We start from the raw sequence: 21,932 nt of genomic DNA on the forward strand, positions 1-21,932 counted from the left end.
CCCCCTCCCCTTCCACTCCTCCCCCTCCCCTTCCCACTCCTCCCCCCTCCCCTTCCCACTCCTCCCCCTCCCCTTCCCACTCCTCCCCCTCCCCTTCCCACTCCTCCCCCTCCCCTTCCCACTCTCTCCCCCTCCCCTTCCCACTCCTCCCCCTCCCCTTCCCACTCCTCCCCCTCCCCTTCCCACTCCTCCCCCTCCCCTTCCCACTCCTCCCCCTCCCCTTCCCACTCCTCCCCCTCCCCTTCCCACTCCTCCCCCTCCCCTTCCCACTCCTCCCCCTCCCCTTCCCACTCCTCCCCCTCCCCTTCCCACTCCTCCCCCTCCCCTTCCCACTCCTCCCCCTCCCCTTCCCACTCCTCCCCCTCCCCTTCCCCACTCCTCCCCCTCCCCTTCCCACTCCTCCCCCTCCCCTTCCCACTCCTCCCCCTCCCCTTCCCCACTCCTCCCCCTCCCCTTCCCACTCCTTCCCCTCCCCCTTCCCACTCCTCCCCCTCTCTGTCTCTCTCTCTCTCTCTCTCTGTGTCACTAGCTATTTTTTCTGTTGCTGTTCCAGGCCCTCCACACGGTTTCCACATCAGCGCCGGAAGAAAAGGAAGGAAATGGAGGATGGTGGATGTGAGGGTGGCCAGCAGAGACCGAGTAAGATTTAAACGGGAAGGAGGTATAAACTAGAGGGAGGTATAACCTGTAGCACGCACACCCAGACACAGACACCAGGACTGGAATGAGAAGTTGAATCTTTCGGAGGGTGGGTTTGAAGGGGAGAAACCTGGCTGTGAGCTGTCACCAGGAGGGGATGTATGGGGCTATTAGAAGCAAGAGTGGTTGTATGGGTTGGCAGTGTAATTGGGTGTAACGAGGTGATGTAAAGAAACATGATGGAGAGTGGCTGTAATGGACTGTAATGATGCAATGTAATGGGAAGGAACAGAGATTGATGGTAAGGGACTATATTGAGGTGGTGTAAGCTGGCTGTAATGGAGAGAGGCTATAATGAGGGTGTGTGTTAGCTGTAATGTTTAGAGGCTGTGTTGTAATGGAGAGGGGTTGTAATGTGTGTTGGGTGTAATGGGGAGGGCCTGTAATGAGGGTGTGTGTTGGGTGTAATGGAGAGGGGCTATAACGAGCATGTGTGTTGAACTGTAATAGAGAGGGGCTGTAATGAGGGGGTGTGTTGGACTGTAATAGAGAGGGGCTGTAATAGAAAGGGGCTGTAATGAGGGTGTGTGTTGGGCTGTAATAGAGAAGGGCTGTAATGAGGGTGTGTGTTGGGTATAATGGAGAGGAGTTGTAATGAGGGTGTGTGTTGGGTGTAATGGAGAGGGGCTGTAATGAGGGTGTGCGTTGGGCTGTAATGGAGAGGGGCTATAACGAGCATGTGTGTTGAGCTGTAATAGTGAGGGGCTGTAACGAGGGGGGATATTGGGCTGTAATAGAGAGAGGCTGTAATGAGGGGTTGTGTTGGACAGTCATGGAGAGGGGCTGTAATGAGGGGGTGTGTTGGGCTGTAATGAGGAGAGTGGTTGTAATGAGGGTGTGTGTTGGACTGTAATAGAGAGGCTGTAATAGAGAGGGGGCATGTTGGGCTGTAATGAGGGGATGTGTTGAGCTGTAATAGAGAGGGGCTGTAATGATGGGGTGTGTTGGGCTGCAATGAGGGTGTGTGTTGGACTGTAATAGAGAGGGGCTGTAATGAGGTGTGTTGGGCTGTAATAGAGAGGGGCTGTAATGAGGGGGTGTGTTGGGCTGTAATGAGGAGAGTGGCTGTTATGAGGGTGTGTGTTGGACTGTAATAGAGAGGGGCTGTAATGAGGGGGTGTGTTGGGCTGTAATGAGGAGAGTGGCTGTTATGAGGGTGTGTGTTGGACTGTAATAGAGAGGGGCTGTAATGAGGGGGTGTGTTGGGCTGTAATGAGGAGAGTGGCTGTTATGAGGGTGTGTGTTGGACTGTAATAGAGAGGGGCTGTAATGAGGGGGTGTGTTGGGCTGTAATGAGGAGAGTGGCTGTTATGAGGGTGTGTGTTGGACTGTAATAGAGGGGCTGTAATAGAGAGGGGGTGTGTTGGGCTGTAGTGAGGGGATGTGTTGAGCTGTAATAGAGAGGGGCTGTAATGAGGGCGTGTGTTGGGCTCTAATAGAGGGGGCTGTAATGAGGGTGTGTGTTGGACTGTAATAGAGAGGGGCTGTAATGAGGGGATGTGTTGAGCTGTAATAGAAAGGGGCTGTAATGAGGGTGTGTGTTGGGCTGTAATAGAGAGGGGCTGTAATGAGGGTGTGTGTTGGGTATAATGGAGAGGAGTTGTAATGAGGGTGTGTGTTGGGTGTAATGGAGAGGGGCTGTAATGTGGGTGTGCGTTGGGCTGTAATGGAGAGGGGCTATAACGAGCATGTGTGTTGAGCTGTAATAGTGAGGGGCTGTAACGAGGGGGGATGTTGGGCTGTAATAGAGAGAGGCTGTAATGAGGGGGTGTGTTGGACAGTCATAGAGAGGGGCTGTAATGAGGGGGTGTGTTGGGCTGTAATGAGGAGAGTGGTTGTAATGAGGGTGTGTGTTGGACTGTAATAGAGAGGCTGTAATAGAGAGGGGGCATGTTGGGCTGTAATGAGGGGATGTGTTGAGCTGTAATAGAGAGGGGCTGTAATGATGAGGTGTGTTGGGCTGTAATGAGGGTGTGTGTTGGACTGTAATAGAGAGGGGCTGTAATGAGGAGAGTGGCTGTTATGAGGGTGTGTGTTGGACTGTAATAGAGAGGGGCTGTAATGAGGGGGTGTGTTGGGTTGTAATGAGGAGAGTGGCTGTTATGAGGGGGTGTGTTGGACTGTAATAGAGGGGCTGTAATAGAGAGGGGGGTGTTGGGCTGTAGTGAGGGGATGTGTTGAGCTGTAATAGAGAGGGGCTGTAATGAGGGCGTGTGTTGGGCTCTAATAGAGGAGGCTGTAATGAGGTGTGTTGGACTGTAATAGAGAGGGGCTGTAATGAGGGGGTGTGTTGGGCTGTATTAGAGAGGGGCTGTATTGAGGAGAGTGGCTGTAATGAGGGTGTGTATTGGACTGTAATAGAGGGGCTGTAATAGAGTGGGGGTGTGTTGGGCTGTAGTGAGGGGATGTGTTGAGCTGTAATAGAGAGGGGCTGTAATGAGGGCGTGTGTTGGGCTCTAATAGAGGGGGCTGTATTGAGGGGGTGTGTTGGACTGTAATAGAGAGGGGCTGTAATGAGGGGGTGTGTTGGGCTCTCAAAGAGAGGGGTTGTAATGAGGGGGTTTGTTGGACTGTCATAGAGAGGGGCTGTAATGAGGGGGTGTGTTGGGCTGTAATAGAGAGGGGGTGTGTTCGGTTGTAATGAGGGGATGCGTTGAGCTGTAATAGAGCGGGGCTGTAATGAGGGCGTGTGTTGGACTGTAATAGAGAGGGGCTGTAATGAGGGGAGTGTTGGACTGTAATAGAGGGTCTGTAATAGAGAAGGAGTGTGTTGGGCTGTAATGAGGGGATGTGTTGAGCTGTAATGAGGTGAGTGGCTATAATGAGGGTGTATGCTGGGCTGTAATAGAGAGGGGGTGTGTTGGGCTGTAATCAGGGGATGTGTTGAGCTGTAATAGGTGCTGTAATGAGGGAGTTTGTTGGACTGTCATAGAGAGGGGCTGTAATGAGGGGGTGTGTTGGGCTGTAATGAGGAGAGTGGCTGTAATGAGGAGGTGTGTCATAAAGAGGAGCTGTCACGAAGGTGTGTGTCGGGCTGTAATGAGGAGATTGGCTGTAATGAGGGTGTGTGTTGGACTGTAATAGAGGGACTGTAATAGAGTGGGGTGTGTTGGGCTGTAGTGAGGGGATGTGTTGAGCTGTAATAGAGAGGGGCTGTAATGAGGGGGTGTGTTTGGCTGTAATAGAGTGGGGCTGTCATGAGGGGGTGTGTTGGGCTGTAATAGAGAGGGGCTGTCATGAGGGGGTGTGTTGGGCTGTAATAGAGAGGGGCTGTAATAGAGGGGCTGTAATGAGGGGGTGTGTTGGACTGTAATAGAGAGGGGCTGTAATGAGGAGATGTGTTGAGCTGCCATAGAGAGGGGCTGTAAGGAGGGGGTGTGTTGGGCTGTAATGAGGAGAGTGGCTGTAATGAGGGTGTGTGTTGGACTGTAATAGAGAGGGGGTGTGTTGGGCTGTAGTGAGGGGATGTGTTGAGCTGTAATAGAGAGGGGCTGTAATGAGGGCGTGTGTTGGGCTGTAATAGAGGGGGCTGTAATGAGGGGGTGAATTGGACTGTCATGGAGAGAGGCTGTAATGAGGGGGTGTGTTGAGCTGTAATGAGGAGAGTGGCTGTAATGAGGGGGTGTGTCATAGAGAGGAGCTCTCACGAAGGTGTGTGTTGGGCTGTAATGAGGAGATTGGCTGTAATGAGGATGTGTGTTGGACTGTAATAGAGGGGCTGTAATAGAGTGGGGTGTGTTGGGCTGTAGTGAGGGGATGTGTTGAGCTGTAATAGAGAGGGGCTGTAATGAGGGGGTTTGTTGGACTGTCATAGAGATGGGCTGTAATGAGGGTGTGTGTTGGGCTGTAATGAGGAGCGTGGTTGTAATGAGGGTGTTTTCTGGACTGTAATAGAGGGGCTGTAATGAGGGGGTGAATTGGACTGTCAGAGAGGGGCTGTAATGAGGGAGTGTGTCAGAGAGGAGCTGTCACGAACGTGTGTGTGTGAGGAGAGTGGCCATAATGAGGGTGTGTGTTGGACTGTAATAGAGGGCTGTAATAGAGAGGGGTGTGTTGGGCTGTAGTGAGGGGATGTGTTGAGCTGTAATAGAGAGAGGCTGTAATAAGGGGGTGTGTTGGATTGTAATAGAAAGGGGCTGTAATAAGGTGTGTTAGGCTGTAATGAGGAGACTGGCTGTAATACAGGTGTGTGTTGGACTGTAATAGAGGGGCTGTAATAGAGAGGGGGTGTGTTGGGCTGTAATGAGGGGGTGTGTTGAGCTGTAATAGGGAGGGGCTGTCATGAGGGGGTGTGTTGGGCTGTAATAGAGAGGGGCTGTCATGAGGGGGTGTGTTGGGCTGTAATATAGAGGGGCTGTAATGAGGGGGTGTGTTGGACTGTAATAGAGAGGGGCTATAATGAGGGGGTGTGTTGGGCTGTATTAGACAGGGGCTGTAATAGAGAGGGGCTGTAATGAGGGGATGTGTTGGGCTGTAATAGAGAGGGGCCGTAATGAGGGGGTGTGTTGGACTATAATAGAGAGGGGCTGTAATGAGGGGGTGTGTTGGACTGTCATAGAGAGGGGCTGTAATGAGGGGGTTTGTTGGGCTGTAATGAGTGTGTGGCCTGGACCTTAATAGAGGGCTGTAATAGAGAGGGGGTGTGTTCGACTGTAATGAGGGGATGTGTTGTGCTGTAATAGAGCGGGGCTGTAATGAGGGCGTGTGTTGGGCTGTAATAGAGAGGGGCTGTAATGAGGAGATGTGTTGAGCTGTCATAGAGAGGGGCTGTAATGAGGGCATGTGTTGGACTGTAATAGAGAGGGGCTGTAAGGAGGGAGGGTGTTGGGCTGTAATGAGGAGAGTGGCTGTAATGAGGGTGTGTGTTGGACTGTAATAGAAGGGCTGTAATAGAGAGGGTATGTGTTGGGCTGTAGTGAGGGGATGTGTTGAGCTGTAATAGAGAGGGGCTGTAATGAGGGCGTGTGTTGGGCTCTAATAGAGGGGGCTGTAATGAGGGGGTGTGTTGGACTGTAATAGAGAGAAGCTGTAATGAGGGGGTGTGTTGGGCTCTCATAGAGAGGGGCTGTAATGAGAGGGTGTGTTGGGCTCTCATAGAGAGGGGCTATAATGAGGGGGTGTGTTGGGCTCTCATAGAGAGGGGCTGTAATGAGGGGGTGTGTTGGGCTGTATTAGAGAGGGGCTGTATTGAGGAGAGTGGCTGTAATGAGGGTGTGTATTGGACTGTAATAGAGGGGCTGTAATAGAGTGGGGGTGTGTTGAGCTGTAGTGAGGGGATGTGTTGAGCTGTAATAGAGAGGGGCTGTAATGAGGGCGTGTGTTGGACTCTAATAGAGGGGGCTGTATTGAGGGGGTGTGTTGGACTGTAATAGAGAGGGGCTGTAATGAGGGCATGTGTTGGGGTGTAATAGAGAGGGGCTGTAATGCGGGGGTGTGTTGGGCTGTAATGAGGAGAGTGGCTGTAATGAGGGTGTGTGCTGGGCTGTAATAAAGAGGGGGTGTGTTGGGCTGTAATGAGGGGATGTGTTGACCTGTAATAGAGAGGGGCTGTAATGAGGGCATGTGTTGGGTTGTAATAGAGAGGGGCTGTAATGAGGGGGTGTGTTGGGCTGTAATGAGGAGAGTGGCTGTAATGAGGGTGTGTGCTGTGCTGTAATAAAGAGGGGGTGTGCTGGGCTGTAAAGAGGGGATGTGTTGAGCTGTAATAGGAGCTGTAATGAGGGGGTTTGTTGGACTTTCATTGAGAGGGGCTGTAATGAGGGGGTGTGTTGGGCTGTAATGAGGAGAGTGGCTGTAATGAGGGTGCTTGCTGGACTGTAATAGAGGGTCTGTAATGAGGGGGTGAATTGGACTGTCATAGAGAGGGGCTGTAACGAGGGTGTGTGTTGGGCTGTAATGAGGAGAGTGGCTGTAATCAGGGGGTGTGTCATAGAGAGGAGCTGTCACGAAGGTGTGTGTCGGGCTGTAATGAGGAGATTGGCTGTAATGAGGATGTGTGTTGGACTGTAATAGAGGGGTTGTAGTAGAGTGGGGTGTTTTGGGCTGTAGTGAGGGGATGTGTTGAGCTGTAATAGAGAGGGGCTGTAATGAGGGCATGTGTTGGGTTGTAATAGAGAGGGGCTGTAATGAGGGGTTGTGTTGGGCTGTAATAGAGAGGGGCTGTCATGAGGGGGTGTGTTGGGCTGTAATAGAGGGGCTGTAATGAGGGGGTGTGTTGGACTGTAATAGAGAGGGGCTGTAATAGAGGGGCTGTAATGAGGGTGTGGGTTGGCCTGTAATAGAGGGGCTGTAATAGAGAGGAAGTGTTTTGGGCTGTAATGAGGGGATGTGTTTAGCTGTAATAGAGAGGGGCTGTAATGATGGGGTGTGTTGGGCTCTCATAGAGAGGGGCTATAATGAGGGGGTGTGTTGGGCTCTCATAGAGAGGGGCTGTAATGAGGGGGTGTGTTGGGCTGTATTAGAGAGGGGCTGTATTGAGGAGAGTGGCTGTAATGAGGGTGTGTATTGGACTGTAATAGAGGGGCTGTAATAGAGTGGGGGTGTGTTGAGCTGTAGTGAGGGGATGTGTTGAGCTGTAATAGAGAGGGGCTGTAATGAGGGCGTGTGTTGGACTCTAATAGAGGGGGCTGTATTGAGGGTGTGTGTTGGACTGTAATGAGGAGAGTGGCTGTAATGAGGGTGTGTGCTGGGCTGTAATAAAGAGGGGGTGTGTTGGGCTGTAATGAGGGTGTGTGTTGGACTGTAATAGAGGGGCTGTAATAGAGAGGGTGTGTGTTGGGCTGTAGTGAGGGGATGTGTTGAGCTGTAATAGAGCGGGGCTGTAATGAGGGCGTGTGTTGGGCTGTAATAGAGGGGGGGTGTGTTGGGCTGTAGTGAGGGGATGTGTTGAGCTGTAATAGAGAGGGGCTGTAATGAGGGCGTGTGTTGGGCTGTAATAGAGGGGGCTGTAATGAGGGGGTGAATTGGACTGTCATAGAGAGGGGCTGTAACGAGGGTGTGTGTTGGGCTGTAATGAGGAGAGTGGCTGTAATCAGGGGGTGTGTCATAGAGAGGAGCTGTCACGAAGGTGTGTGTCGGGCTGTAATGAGGAGATTGGCTGTAATGAGGATGTGTGTTGGACTGTAATAGAGGGGTTGTAGTAGAGTGGGTTGTTTTGGGCTGTAGTGAGGGGATGTGTTGAGCTGTAATAGAGAGGGGCTGTAATGAGGGCATGTGTTGGGTTGTAATAGAGAGGGGCTGTAATGAGGGGTTGTGTTGGGCTGTAATAGAGAGGGGCTGTAATGAGGGGGTGAGTTGGGCTGTCATAGATAGGGGCTGTAATGAGGGTGTGGGTTGGACTGTAATAGAGGGGCTGTAATAGAGAGGAAGTGTTTTGGGCTGTAATGAGGGGATGTGTTTAGCTGTAATAGAGAGAGGCTGTAATGAGGGGGTTTGTTGGACTGTCATAGAGAGGGCCTGTAATGAGGGGGTGTGTTGGGCTGTAATAGAGAGGGGGTGTGTTCGGTTGTAATGAGGGTATGCGTTGAGCTGTAATAGAGCGGGGCTGTAATGAGGGCGTGTGTTGGACTGTAATAGAGAGGGGCTGTAATGAGGGGGGTGTTGGCCTGTAATAGAGGGGCTGTAATAGAGAAGGAGTGTGTTGGGCTGTAATGAGGGAATGTGTTGAGCTGTAATGAGGCGAGTGGCTGTAATGAGGGTGTATGCTGGGCTGTAATAGAGAGGGGGGTGTTGGTCTGTAATGAGCGGATGTGTTGAGCTGTAATAGAGAGGTGCTGTAATGAGGGGGTTTGTTGGACTGTCATAGAGAGGGGCTGTAATGTGGGGGTGTGTTAGGCTGTAATGAGGAGAGTGGCTGTAATGAGGGGGTGTGTCATAAAGAGGAGCTGTCACGAAGGTGTGTGTCGGGCTGTAATGAGGAGATTGGCTGTAATGAGGGTGTGTGTTGGACTGTAATAGGGGGACTGTAATAGAGTGGGGTGTGTTGGGCTGTAGTGAGGGGATGTGTTGAGCTGTAATAGAGAGGGGCTGTAATGAGGGCATGTGTTGGGTTGTAATAGAGAGGGGCTGTAATGAGGGGGTGTGTTTGGCTGTAATAGAGTGGGGCTGTCATGAGGGGGTGTGTTGGGCTGTACTAGAGAGGGGCTGTCATGAGGGGGTGTGTTGGGCTGTAATAGAGAGGGGCTGTAATAGAGGGGCTGTAATGAGGGGGTGTGTTGGACTGTAATAGAGAGGGGCTGTAATGAAGAGATGTGTTGAGCTGTCATAGAGAGGGTCTGTAATGAGGGGGTGTGTTGGGCTGTATTAGAGAGGGGCTGTAATGAGGGCATGTGTTGGACTGTAATAGAGAGGGGCTGTAAGGAGGGGGTGTGTTGGGCTGTAATGAGGAGAGTGGCTGTAATGAGGGTGTGTGTTGGACTGTAATAGAGGGGCTGTAATAGAGAGGGGGTGTGTTGGGCTGTAGTGAGGGGATGTGTTGAGCTGTAATAGAGAGGGGCTGTAATGAGGGCGTGTGTTGGGGCTCTAATAGAGGGGGCTGTAATGAAGGGGTGTGTTGGACTGTAATAGAGAGGGGCTGTAATGAGGGGGTGTGTTGAGCTGTAATAGAAAGGGGCTGTAATGAGGGTGTGTGTTGGGCTGTAATAGAGAGGGGATGTAATGAGGGCGTGTGTTGGGCTGTAATGAGGGTGTGTGTTGGACTGTAATAGAGGGCTGTAATAGAGAGGGGGTGTTGGCCTGTAATAGAGGGGCTGTAATAGAGAAGGAGTGTGTTGGGCTGTAATGAGGGGATGTGTTGAGCTGTAATGAGGTGAGTGGCTGTAATGAGGGTGTATGCTGGGCTGTAATAGAGAGGGGTGGTGTTGATCTGTAATGAGCAGATGTGTTGAGCTGTAATAGAGAGGTGCTGTAATGAGGGGGTTTGTTGGACTGTCATAGAGAGGGGCTGTAATGTGGGGGTGTGTTGGGCTGTAATGAGGAGAGTGGCTGTAATGAGGGGGTGTGTCATAAAGAGGAGCTGTCACGAAGGTGTGTGTCGGGCTGTAATGAGGAGATTGGCTGTAATGAGGGTGTGTGTTGGACTGTAATAGGGGGACTGTAATAGAGTGGGGTGTGTTGGGCTGTAGTGAGGGGATGTGTTGAGCTGTAATAGAGAGGGGCTGTAATGAGGGCGTGTGTTGTGTTGTAATAGAGAGGGGCTGTAATGAGGGGGTGTGTTGGGCTGTAATGGAGAGGGGCTGTCATGAGGGGGTGTGTTGGGCTGTAATAGAGGGGCTGTAATGAGGGGGTGTGTTGGACTGTAATAGAGAGGGGCTGTAATGAGGAGATGTGTTGAGCTGTCATAGAGAGGGTCTGTAATGAGGGGTGTGTTGGGCTGTATTAGAGAGGGGCTGTAATGAGGGCGTGTGTTGGACTGTAATAGAGAGGGGCTGTAAGGAGGGGGTGTGTTGGGCTGTAATGAGGAGAGTGGCTGTAATGAGGGTGTGTGTTGGACTGTAATAGAGGGGCTGTAATAGAGAGGGGGTGTGTTGGGCTGTAGTGAGGGGATGTGTTGAGCTGTAATAGAGAGGGGCTGTAATGAGGGCGTGTGTTGGGCTGTAATAGAGGGGGCTGTAATGAGGGTGTGTGTTGGACTGTAATAGAGAGGGGCTGTAATGAGGAGAGTGGCTGTAATGAGGGTGTGTGTTGGACTGTAATAGAGGGGCTGTAATAGAGAGGGGTGTGTTGGGCTGTAGTTGAGGAGTTGTGTTGAGCTGTAATAGAGAGGGGCTGTAATGAGGGCGTGTGTTGGGGCTCTAATAGAGGGGGCTGTAATGAGGGGGTGTGTTGGACTGTAATAGAGAGGGGCTGTAATGAGGGGGTGTGTTGAGCTGTAATAGAAAGGGGCTGTAATGAGGGTGTGTGTTGGACTGTAATAAAGAGGGGCTGTAATGAGGGCGTGTGTTGGGCTGTAATGAGGGTGTGTGTTGGACTGTAATAGAGGGCTGTAATAGAGAGGGGGTGTGTTCGGCTGTAATGAGGGGATGCGTTGAGCTGTAATAGAGCGGGGCTGTAATGAGGGCGTGTGTTGGGCTGTAATAGAGAGGGGCTGTAATGAGGGTGTGTGTTGGGCTGTAATGAGGAGAGTGGCTGTAATGAGGGTGTGTGCTGGGCTGTAATAAAGAGGGGGTGTGTTGAGCTGTAATAGAAAGGGGCTGTAATGAGGGTGTGTGTTGGGCTGTAATAGAGGGGCTGTAATAGAGAGGGGGTGTGTTGGGCTGTAGTGAGGGGATGTGTTGAGCTGTAATAGAGAGGGGCTGTAATGAGGGCGTGTGTTGGGCTCTAATAGAGGGGGCTGTAATGAGGGGGTGTGTTGGACTGTAATAGAGAGGGGCTGTAATGAGGGGGTGTGTTGAGCTGTAATAGAAAGGGGCTGTAATGAGGGTGTGTGTTGGGCTGTAATAGAGAGGGGCTATAATGAGGGCGTGTGTTGGGCTGTAATGAGGGTGTGTGTTGGACTGTAATAGAGGGCTGTAATAGAGTGGGGGTGTGTTCGGCTGTAATGAGAGGATGCGTTGAGCTGTAATAGAGCGGGGCTGTAATGAGGGCGTGTGTTGGGCTGTAATAGAGAGGGGCTGTAATGAGGGCGTGTGTTGGGCTGTAATGAGGAGAGTGGCTGTAATGAGGGTGTGTGTTGGACTGTAATAAAGAGGGGGTGTGTTGAGCTGTAATAGAAAGGGGCTGTAATGAGGGTGTGTGTTGGGCTGTAATAGAGGGGCTGTAATAGAGAGGGGGTGTGTTGGGCTGTAGTGAGGGGATGTGTTGAGCTGTAATAGAGAGGGGCTGTAATGAGGGCGTGTGTTGGGCTCTAATAGAGGGGGCTGTAATGAGGGGGTGTGTTGGACTGTAATAGAGAGGGGCTGTAATAGAGAGGGGTGTGTTGGGCTGTAGTGAGGAGTTGTGTTGAGCTGTAATAGCGAGGGGCTGTAATGAGGGCGTGTGTTGGGGCTCTAATAGTGGGGGCTGTAATGAGGGGGTGTGTTGGGCTGTAATAGAGAGGGGCTGTAATGAGGGGGTGTGTTGAGCTGTAATAGAAAGGGGCTGTAATGAGGGTGTGTGTTGGGCTGTAATAGAAAGGGGCTGTAATGAGGGTGTGTGTTGGGCTGTAATAGAGAGGGGCTGTAATGAGGGCGTGTGTTGGGCTGTAATGAGGGTGTGTGTTGGACTGTAATAGAGGGCTGTAATAGAGAGGGGGTGTGTTCGGCTGTAATGAGGGGATGCGTTGAGCTGTAATAGAGCGGGGCTGTAATGAGGGCGTGTGTTGAGCTGTAATAGAAAGGGGCTGTAATGAGGGTGTGTGTTGGGCTGTAATAGAGAGGGGCTGTAATGAGGGCGTGTGTTGGGCTGTAATGAGGGTGTGTGTTGGACTGTAATAGAGGGCTGTAATAGAGAGGGGGTGTGTTGGGCTGTAATAGAGGGGCTGTAATAGAGAGGGGGTGTGTTGGGCTGTAGTGAGGGGATGTGTTGAGCTGTAATAGAGAGGGGCTGTAATGAGGGCGTGTGTTGGGCTCTAATAGAGGGGGCTGTAATGAGGGGGTGTGTTGGGGCTCTAATAGAGGGGGCTGTAATGAGGGGGTGTGTTGGACTGTAATAGAGAGGGGCTGTAATGAGGGGGTGTGTTGAGCTGTAATAGAAAGGGGCTGTAATGAGGGTGTGTGTTGGGCTGTAATAGAGAGGGGCTGTAATGAGGGCGTGTGTTGGGGCTCTAATAGAGGGGGCTGTAATGAGGGGGTGTGTTGAGCTGTAATAGAAAGGGGCTGTAATGAGGGTGTGTGTTGGGCTGTAATAGAGAGGGGCTGTAATGAGGGCGTGTGTTGGGCTCTAATAGAGGGGGCTGTAATGAGGGGGTGTGTTGGACTGTAATAGAGAGGGGCTGTAATAGAGAGGGGTGTGTTGGGCTGTAGTGAGGAGTTGTGTTGAGCTGTAATAGAGAGGGGCTGTAATGAGGGCGTGTGTTGGGGCTCTAATAGAGGGGGCTGTAATGAGGGGGTGTGTTGGACTGTAATAGAGAGGGGCTGTAATGAGGGGGTGTGTTGAGCTGTAATAGAAAGGGGCTGTAATGAGGGTGTGTGTTGGGCTGTAATAGAGAGGGGCTGTAATGAGGGCGTGTGTTGGGCTGTAATGAGGGTGTGTGTTGGACTGTAATAGAGGGCTGTAATAGAGAGGGGGTCTGTTCGGCTGTAATGAGGGGGTGTGTTTGGCTGTAATAGAGAGGGGCTGTAATAGAGGGGCTGTAATGAGGGGGATGTGTTGGACTGTAATAGGGAGGGGCTGTAATGAGGGGATGTGTTGAGCTGTCATAGAGAGGGGCTGTAATGAGAGGGTGTGTTGGGTTGTATTAGAGAGGGGCTGTAATGAGGGCGTGTGTTGGACTGTAATAGAGAGGGGCTGTAATGAGGGGATGTGTTGAGCTGTAATAGAGAGGGGCTGTAATGAGGGGGTTTGTTGGACTGTCATAGAGATGGGCTGTAATGAGGGTGTGTGTTGGGCTGTAATGAAGAGAGTGGTTGTAATGAGGGTGTTTGCTGGACTGTAATAGAGGGGCTGTAATGAGGGGGTGAATTGGACTGTCAGAGAGGGGCTGTAATGAGGGGGTGTGTCATAGAGAGGAGCTGTCACGAACGTGTGTGTTGGGCTGTAATGAGGAGAGTGGCTGTAATGAGGGTGTGTGTTGGACTGTAATAGAGGGGCTGTAATAGAGAGGGGTGTGTTGGGCTGTAGTGAGGGGATGTGTTGAGCTGTAACAGAGAGAGGTTGTAATAAGGGGGTGTGTTGGATTGTAATAGAAAGGGGCTGTAATAAGGTGTGTTAGGCTGTAATGAGGAGAGTGGCTGTAATACGGGTGTGTGTTGGACTGTAATAGAGGGGCTGTAATAGAGAGGGCGTGTGTTGGGCTGTAATGAGGGGGTGTGTTGAGCTGTAATCGGGAGGGGCTGTCATGAGGGGGTGTGTTGGGCTGTAATAGAGAGGGGCTGTCATGAGGGGGTGTGTTGGGCTGTAATATAGAGGGGCTGTAATGAGGGGGTGTGTTGGACTGTAATAGAGAGGGGCTATAATGAGGGGGTGTGTTGGGCTGTATTAGACAGGGGCTGTATTAGACAGGGGCTGTATTAGACAGGGGCTGTATTAGACAGGGGCTGTAATAGAGAGGGGCTGTAATGAGGGGATGTGTTGGGCTGTAATAGAGAGGGGCCGTAATGAGGGGATGTGTTGGACTATAATAGAGAGGAGCTGTAATGAGGGGGTTTGTTGGGCTGTAATGAGTGTGTGGCCTGGACCTTAATAGAGGGCTGTAATAGAGAGGGGGTGTGTTCGACTGTAATGAGGGGATGTGTTGTGCTGTAATAGAGCGGGGCTGTAATGAGGGCGTGTGTTGGGCTGTAATAGAGAGGGGCTGCAATGAGAGGGTGTGTTGGGTTGTACTAGAGGGGCTGTCATGGGGGGGTGTGTTGGGCTGTAATAGAGAGGGGCTGTAATGAGGGTGTGTGTTGGGCTGTAATAGAGGGGCTGTAATGAGGGTGTGTCTTGGGCTGTAATGAGGGTGTGTGCTGGGCTGTAATAGAGAGGGGGTGTGTTGGGATGTAATGAGGGGATGTGTTGAGCTGTAATAGAGAGGGGTTGTGTTGGGCTGTAATAGAGAGTGGCTGTAATGAGGGTGTGTGTTGGGCTGTAATAGAGGGGCTGTAATGAGGGTGTGTCTTGGGCTGTAATGAGGGTGTGTGCTGGGCTGTAATAGAGAGGGGGTGTGTTGGGATGTAATGAGGGGATGTGTTGAGCTGTAATAGAGAGGGGCTGTGTTGGGCTGTAATAGAGAGTGGCTGTAATGAGGGGGTGTGTTGGGCTGTAATGGAGAGGATCTATAATGGTCTATAAGGGGGACTCTGACGCACATGTGTTGTTACTGAGATGCTGTGTTGTGCTCCACAGATGCCTACACAATGAAACTGTTTGACCGCAGTGTGGACCTGGCTCAGTTCAATGAGAATACACCCCTGTACCCCATCTGCAGGGCCTGGATGAGGAACAACCCCACCCTCCGGGAGGGGGCACGCACCCCAAGTCCCCAACCACCTGCTGCACTTGAGGATGAGGAGGTGAGTTGGTGTCTTCCACCCAATTCTATTATTAAGGAAGCCTTAATAATGTATGATCAGACAGCGTTTGACAAAAGGGAAATCCTGTTTGACAAATTTATCAGAGTTTTCTCAGGATGTAATTGGTAGGGTAAATAAAGGCAACCAGTAGATGTAGTATACCTGGATTTCCAAAAGGCATTCGATGAGGTGCCGCATAGAAGGTTAACAGGCAAAATAAGGGCCTATGTAGTTGGGGTAATATGTTAGCATGGATAGAAGATTGGTTAATAGACAGGAAACAGAGAGTAGGGATAAACGGGGCTTTTTCCAGTTGGCAGGCAGTGAATACTGGAGTGCCACAAGGATCAGCTCTCTAAGTTTGCTGATGATACCAAGCTGGGTGGGAAGGTAAGCTGTGGGGAGGACACTGAGAGACTGCAGAGAGATATAGACAGGTTAGGTGAGTGGGCAACAAGATGGAGTATAATGTGGGGAAGTGTGAAGTTTCTCACTTTGGTCATAAGAATAGAAAAGTAGAATGTTTTTTTAAAAAGGTGAGAACCGTGTGAACGTTGAGGTTCAGAGGGACTTGGGTGTGTCTGTAGAAGGAGTGCAGAAAGTTAGCATGCAGATACAGCAAGCAGTTAGGAAGGAAAATAGCACGTTGGCCTTTACTGCAGGGGATTGGAGTACAAGAATAAAGAAATCTTGCTGCAGTTGTACCAGGTTTTGGTGAGACCACATCTGGAATACTGTGCGCAGCTTTGGTCTCCACATTTAAGGAAGGATAGACTTACATTGGAGGTGGTACAGAGAAGGATCACTGGCTTGGTCCCCGGGATGAGGGGACTGTCCTATGATGAGAGGCTGAGTAAACTGGGCTTATACATTCTGGAGTTTAGAAGAATGAGAGACGATCTCATTGAAAAATCCAAGATTCTGAAGGGCTTTGATGGGGTGGACGCTGAGAGATTGTTTCCACTGGTCGGGCAGTCTAAAACACGGGGGCACAGTCTCAGGATAAGGAGCTGATCACTTAGGGCTGAGATGAGGAGAAATTTCTTCATACAAAGGGTTGTGAACCTTTGGAATTCTCTACCCCAGAGGGTTGTGGATGCTCCATCGCTGAATACATTTAAAGCTGGGATAGATTTTTGGTGTCTTGTGGAACTAAGGGATATGGGGAGCGGGCGGGTAAATGGAGTTGAAGCCCAAGATCAGCCATGATCATATTGAATGGTGGGGCCGAGTGGTCTACTGCTGCCTGGGTCAGAGAGGATTGGGGGGGGCACAGGGTGAGGAGGGGGGTAGACCCTGGGTCAGACAGGGCGGGGGAGCAAGGGGTGGTTGTGGGGTGTGGTGAGGGGAGCGTGTGGGTTGTGAGGGGTAGCCACGCTCTCCATATGGAAGCCGCTTGGGATTTCTGGAACAAGTGATGAGTGATTGGATTTCTCCTTTTGCAGGTTGCTGAGGTGATGAACGGGAAGTGTCAGGATATTTACAGACTGCCAGTCCCCATCCCCTGCTCCCTGAACACACGAGGTCATCCTGTCAGTCTGCGCATTCCATCTCCACTACCTTCCACAGAAAAACCGCTCGATATCAACATGGTAACCACACGCTGACGGGACGCGGGTCTGTGATTCCCCCACATGGTGACGGGACGCGGGTCTGTGATTCCCCTACATGGTGACGGGACGTGGGTCTGTGATTCCCCCACACGGTGACGGGACGTGGGTCTGTGTCTGTGATTCCCCAACACGCTGACGGGACGCGGGTCTGTGTCTGTGATTTCCCCCACACGCTGACGGGACGCGGGTCTGTGTCTGTGATTCCCCCACACGGTGACGGGACGCGGGTCTGTGTCTGAGATTCCCCCACACGGTGACAGGACGCGAGTCTGTGATTCCCCCACACGGTGACGGGACGCGGGTCTGTGTCTGTGATTCCCCCACATGGGTCTGTGTCTGTGATTCCACCACACGGTGACGGGACGCAGGTCTGTGATTCCCCCACACGGTGACGGGATGTGGGTCTGTGATTCCCCCACACGGTGACGGGACGTGGGTCTGTGTCTGTGTTTACCCCACACGGTGACGGGACGCGGGTCTGTGTCTGTGATTCCCCCACACGCTGACGGGACGCGGGTCTGTGATTCCCCCACATGGTGACGGGACGCGGGTCTGTGTCTGTGATTCCCCCACATGGGTCTGTGTCTGTGATTCCACCACACGGTGACGGGACGCAGGTCTGTGATTCCCCCACACGGTGACGGGACGTGGGTCTGTGATTCCCCCACACGGTGACGGGACGTGGGTCTGTGTCTGTGTTTACCCCACACGGTGACGGGACGCGGGTCTGTGTCTGTGATTCCCCCACACGCTGACGGGACGCGGGTCTGTGATTCCCCCACACGGTGACGGGACGCGGGTCTGTGATTTCCCCCACACGGTGACCGGACGTGAGTCTGTGTCTGTGATTCCCCCACACGGTGACGGGACGCGGGTCTGTGTCTGTGATTCCCCCACATGGTGACGGGACGTGGGTCTGTGATTCCCCCACACGGTGACGGGACGTGGGTCTGTGTCTGTTTACCCCACACGGTGACGGGACGCGGGTCTATGTCTGTGATTCCCCCACACGCTGACGGGACGCGGGTCTGTGATTCCCCCACACGGTGACGGGACGCGGGTCTGTGATTCCCCCACACGGTGACCGGACGTGAGTCTGTGTCTGTGATTCCCCCACACGGTGACAGGACGCGGGTCTGTGTCTGTGATTCCCCCACACGGTGACGGGACGTGGGTCTGTGTCTGTGATTCCACCACACCGTGACGGGACGTGGGTCTGTGATTCCCCCACACGGTGACGGGACGTGGGTCTGTGATTCCCCCCATGGTGACGGGACGTGGGTCTGTGATTCCCCCACACGGTGACGGGACGTGGGTCTGCGATTCCCCCACACGGTGACGGGACGTGGGTCTGCGATTCCCCCACACGGTGACGGGACGTGGGTCTGCGATTCCCCCACACGGTGACGGGACGTGGGTCTGTGACTGTGATTCCCCCACACGGTGACGGGACGCGGGTCTATGTCTGTGATTCCCCCACACGGTGACGGGACGCGGGTCTGTGTCTGTGATTCCCCCACACGGTGACGGGACGTGGGTCTGTGTCTGCGATTCCCCCACATGGTGATGGGACGCGGATCTGTGTCTGTGATTCCCCCACACGGTGACGGGACGGGGGTCTGTGTCTGTGATTCCCCCACACGGTGACGGGACGCGGGTCTGTGAAGACTCAGTAGCACTCTAGGCGAGTGTATTTACCCATCAGGAAAATCTTCATGCCATTTACCGTGTTCCTTTCAGAGTCGCAGTAATGCCCCTGGTGTACCCACCTTGCTCTACAATCACATGGATCGCTGGAAGAAGATTCGACAGAGGTGAGTCTATTCTAGACTGTGAATTCTGAAACCTCCCCCCTTCAAACAACCCATGTCCCAACACTCGAGACCCTGTGGGAAAGTGTCAGGTCAGACTGTCTCCCCATTTCACACTAATTCCTGGAACTGATCTATCCTTGTTGGGTTAAAGGCAATCCAAACCCCTTCCCGTTCACTCCCACCATACACGATCCCAATGGATCCAAACCTCTTCCCGTTCACTCCCACTGTACACAATTCCAGTGGACCCAAACCCCTTCCCGTTCACTCCCACCGTACAGAATCCCAATGGACCCAAACCCCTTCCCATTCACTCCCACCGTACACAATCCCAATGGACCCAAACCTCTTCCCGTTCACTCCCACCGTACACAATCCCAATGGACCCAAACCCCTTCCCGTTCACTCCCACCGTACACAATCCCAATGGACCCAAACCCCTTCCCGTTCACTCTCACCGTACACAATCCCAATCCCCTTCCCGTTCACTCCCACCGTACACAATCCCAATGGACCCAAACCCCTTCCCATTCACTCCCAGCGTACACAATCACAGTGGACCCAAACCCCTTCCCGTTCACTCCCACTGTACACAATCCCAGTGGACCCAAACCCCTTCCCGTCCACTCCCACCGCACACAATCCCAATGGACCCAAACCCCTTCCCGTTCACTCCCACCGTACACAATCCCAATGGACCCAAACCCCTTCCCGTTCACACAATCTACACAATCCCAATGGACCCAAACCCCTTCCCGTTCACTCCCACCGTACACAATCCCAATGGACCCAAACCCCTTCCCGTTCACTCCCACCGTACACAATCCCAATGGACCCCAATCCTTTTCCAGTGTCTGTCTGTTGCATTGTGGCTCAGGTTTTGTTTTGCACCTTCCCTGTTTGAGTTGATGTAGCTGAGCCACTCTCTGGTCTTCTCCTCCCTCAGGTGGAAGGAGTCCTCTCACAGGAACCAGCACCGTTACACAGACAGCATGAAGATTCTGAAGGACATGTTTGAGCGGCAGTGAGGGCTCACCCTGTCTGTCTTTACACAGAGACTCCAGCTGGGATCCTTACCCAGCACGCCACGTTGATCTGTATGCACATGATTATATTGAGATGGGCGTGTTGCAACCCTCCAACCCCCACCCCTCGTGTTGGCGGTAGGATACACAGGAAGAGAGTTACTGGCCTGTCTCTGATTGGGCTCCGACTGAAGGCACTCCTGGTTCTTCTGGGCTCCCCGGATTAAGATAATTACCCCCTCGCTCTCCCTGACTCTGGTCAGAGCATCAACATCCCAACTCTCCCCCTTGCTCTGATGTTGAGTTAGCTCATGGCTGGGCAAGGGGTCTAGACCCTGCAGTATCATGGGCTCTGGGTGACAGAGAATGAGGCTAAAATCAGCAAGTTCAGGATCCTAATCGTTGTCTCCTCACTATCCTCTGGAAGCAAACTGTCGTCTTGGTGTGTATGTCTTTCGTCTGTGTTGGTTGTCTGGATGTTCTTGACTGTCTGCACACCTTGAAGTTTGAGTGTATGTGACTGTGATATGTTTCTGCATATCTCTCTATTTGTTTGTATGTATCCGTGTCTCTGCCTGTCTGTCTTTAAATTCGTGTCTATGTCTATCCGTCTGCATGTGTGTGTGTGTCTCTACACTTGACTGAATGTTTGTCAGTGTGTATGTATGCATGTGTGTCATTGTGCATGTATGGATCCATTCCACGGAATCGCAGGTGATCTGATTGGCATTGCCTTGATCCAGATCCCAGAGCAGGCTGAGATTTTCCCCCTTCCTACCACTCTGCGAGTGAACATAAAACCCAGGACTGTAAGACTAATGCGGCCCTGGAAAGACTCCTGCCGGTCGGGACCCGGCTTCTAGTCCCGGTGGTTCGTACAGAGGCTTCTTCTTTTTGTCCCGCCATGGTTAACGTTCAGACATTCTCCACTTTCTCCCTGGGTTTATGTTTGAGATGTAATGTTGTCCTTTCAGAAAATAAAGCTGTCCAATGGGCCATGTGGAGTGTGTGGATTTTTTCATACCCAGATGCACTCGCTCTGCCGGTAACTAAGGCTCGAAAACAGTCGGCTGCTTTTGATAATAAATACCCACCACCTCCGACCTCTAACTCAGCCAGGGTTCCTGCTCCTGATCACTGTCCAGTGATCCCTGGGTTAGAGAGAGAGAGAGGAAATCAGCCAGGGTTCCTGCTCCTGTTCATAGATCCCCTCTTCGCTCCTCTTTACATTCCTGCCAGTTCTCCCATCTCCGATATTCTCCCTCACTCTTCCTTCCTGCTTAGTTTCAATCCTAACACCCGTTTTTGTTACTCCTGGATCTCCTCACTCCTGGTTCAAGTTAATATTTTGTCCGTTTAATAGTTCTTTGTTGTGAAAGGTAGGCTCCATTGCCCCTTATCCAATTGTTTAACACAGCATGCAGCCTGCTGGTACTGCAGGAGCATTGACCAGTGTCTGACTCCACAGACCACTGATCCCTACCAGAGACCACTGAACTATATCCGAGACCACAAGCACCTGTACCCCAGTGTTATACAGTGACAGACCCATCCCCACCAGTGTTGTACCCCAGTGTTATACAGTGACAGACCTGTCCCCGCCAGTACTGTACCCCAGTGTTATACAGTGACAGACCTGTCCCCGCCAGTACTGTACCCCAGTGTTATAGAGTGACAGACCTGTCCCCACCAGTACTGTACCCCAGTGTTATAGTGACAGACCCGTCCCCACCAGTGCTGTACCCCAGTGTTACACAGTGACAGACCCGTCCCCACCAGTGCTGTACCCCAGTGTTATACAGTGACAGACCCGTCCCCACCAGTACTGTACCCCAGTGTTATAGTGACAGACCCGTCCCCACCAGTGCTGTACCCCAGTGTTACACAGTGACAGACCCGTCCCCACCAGTGCTGTACCCCAGTGTTATACAGTGACAGACCCGTCCCCACCAGTACTGTACCCCAGTGTTATACAGGGACAGACCCGTCCCCACCAGTACTGTACCCCAGTGTCATACAGTGACAGACCCATCCCCACCAGTACTGTACCGCAGTGTTATACAGTGACAGACCTGCTCCCACCAGTACTGTAGCCCAGTGTAACACAGTGACAAACGTCACTTCACCGCCAATACTAAGGGTCTGTGCCTATGCCCTTGTCCCTCAGGAGATAGTGCTTTGCCCTGGCCATAGGTCTTGGCTTTCAGGCAGTTGCTGTGTCTGGATTCAGGATGAATATCAGAATGACCAACAGTCACTGCACAACGCAGGGACCAATGTCACAAATACAGTACACAACTCCATTAGTAGTGGCTGACATAGATGAAACCTTCATGTTTACATCAGTTTCAATCTCTTCACAATGTCCTAAGATTCTTCAGAGGTGATGACTCATTTTTGAAACAAGTTAGTTGTAATGTAGGAAAGGTAGCAGCCAATTTGTGCACAGCCAGCTCCCACAAATGGGAATGTGATAATGACCCTGATCATCTGTTTTTAGTGATGTTGGTTGAGGGATAAATATTGGTTCCAGGACACTGGGGAGAACTCCCCCCTGCTCTTCTTCCCAATAGTGGCCGTGGGATCTTTTACACCCGCCCGAGAGGGCAGACTTGGTTTAATGTCTCATCTAAAAGACAACAACTCCGACAG

At 52.1% G+C, this 21,932-nt stretch overlaps 1 protein-coding gene across 1 annotated transcript; it reads left to right on the top strand.

Moving 5' to 3' along the window:
• Positions 1–505: 505 nt before the first annotated feature.
• On the top strand, positions 506–20,276 carry lin37 (lin-37 DREAM MuvB core complex component). Its single transcript, XM_078536838.1, has 5 exons — positions 506–639; positions 14,662–14,828; positions 16,274–16,420; positions 18,182–18,255; positions 19,202–20,276. The coding sequence occupies exons 1-5, from the start codon at positions 600–602 to the stop codon at positions 19,281–19,283; spliced, it is 510 nt and encodes a 169-aa protein (XP_078392964.1). The 5' UTR covers positions 506–599; the 3' UTR covers positions 19,284–20,276.
• The last annotated feature ends 1,656 nt before the right edge of the window (positions 20,277–21,932 follow it).

Source organism: Cetorhinus maximus, unplaced genomic scaffold, assembly GCF_964194155.1.
Source record: "Cetorhinus maximus unplaced genomic scaffold, sCetMax3.hap1.1 HAP1_SCAFFOLD_1587, whole genome shotgun sequence".
Taxonomy (NCBI): domain Eukaryota; kingdom Metazoa; phylum Chordata; class Chondrichthyes; order Lamniformes; family Cetorhinidae; genus Cetorhinus; species Cetorhinus maximus.

Excerpts from the sequence above, each read along its gene's own strand:
- lin37 (XM_078536838.1), top strand. The coding sequence starts at position 600 with ATGGAGGATGGTGGATGTGAGGGTGGCCAGCAGAGACCGA. Across the intron at positions 640-14,661 it reads GGGTGGCCAGCAGAGACCGA|ATGCCTACACAATGAAACTG; the intron begins GTAAGATTTAAA and ends TGTGCTCCACAG. Across the intron at positions 18,256-19,201 it reads TGGAAGAAGATTCGACAGAG|GTGGAAGGAGTCCTCTCACA; the intron begins GTGAGTCTATTC and ends CTCCTCCCTCAG.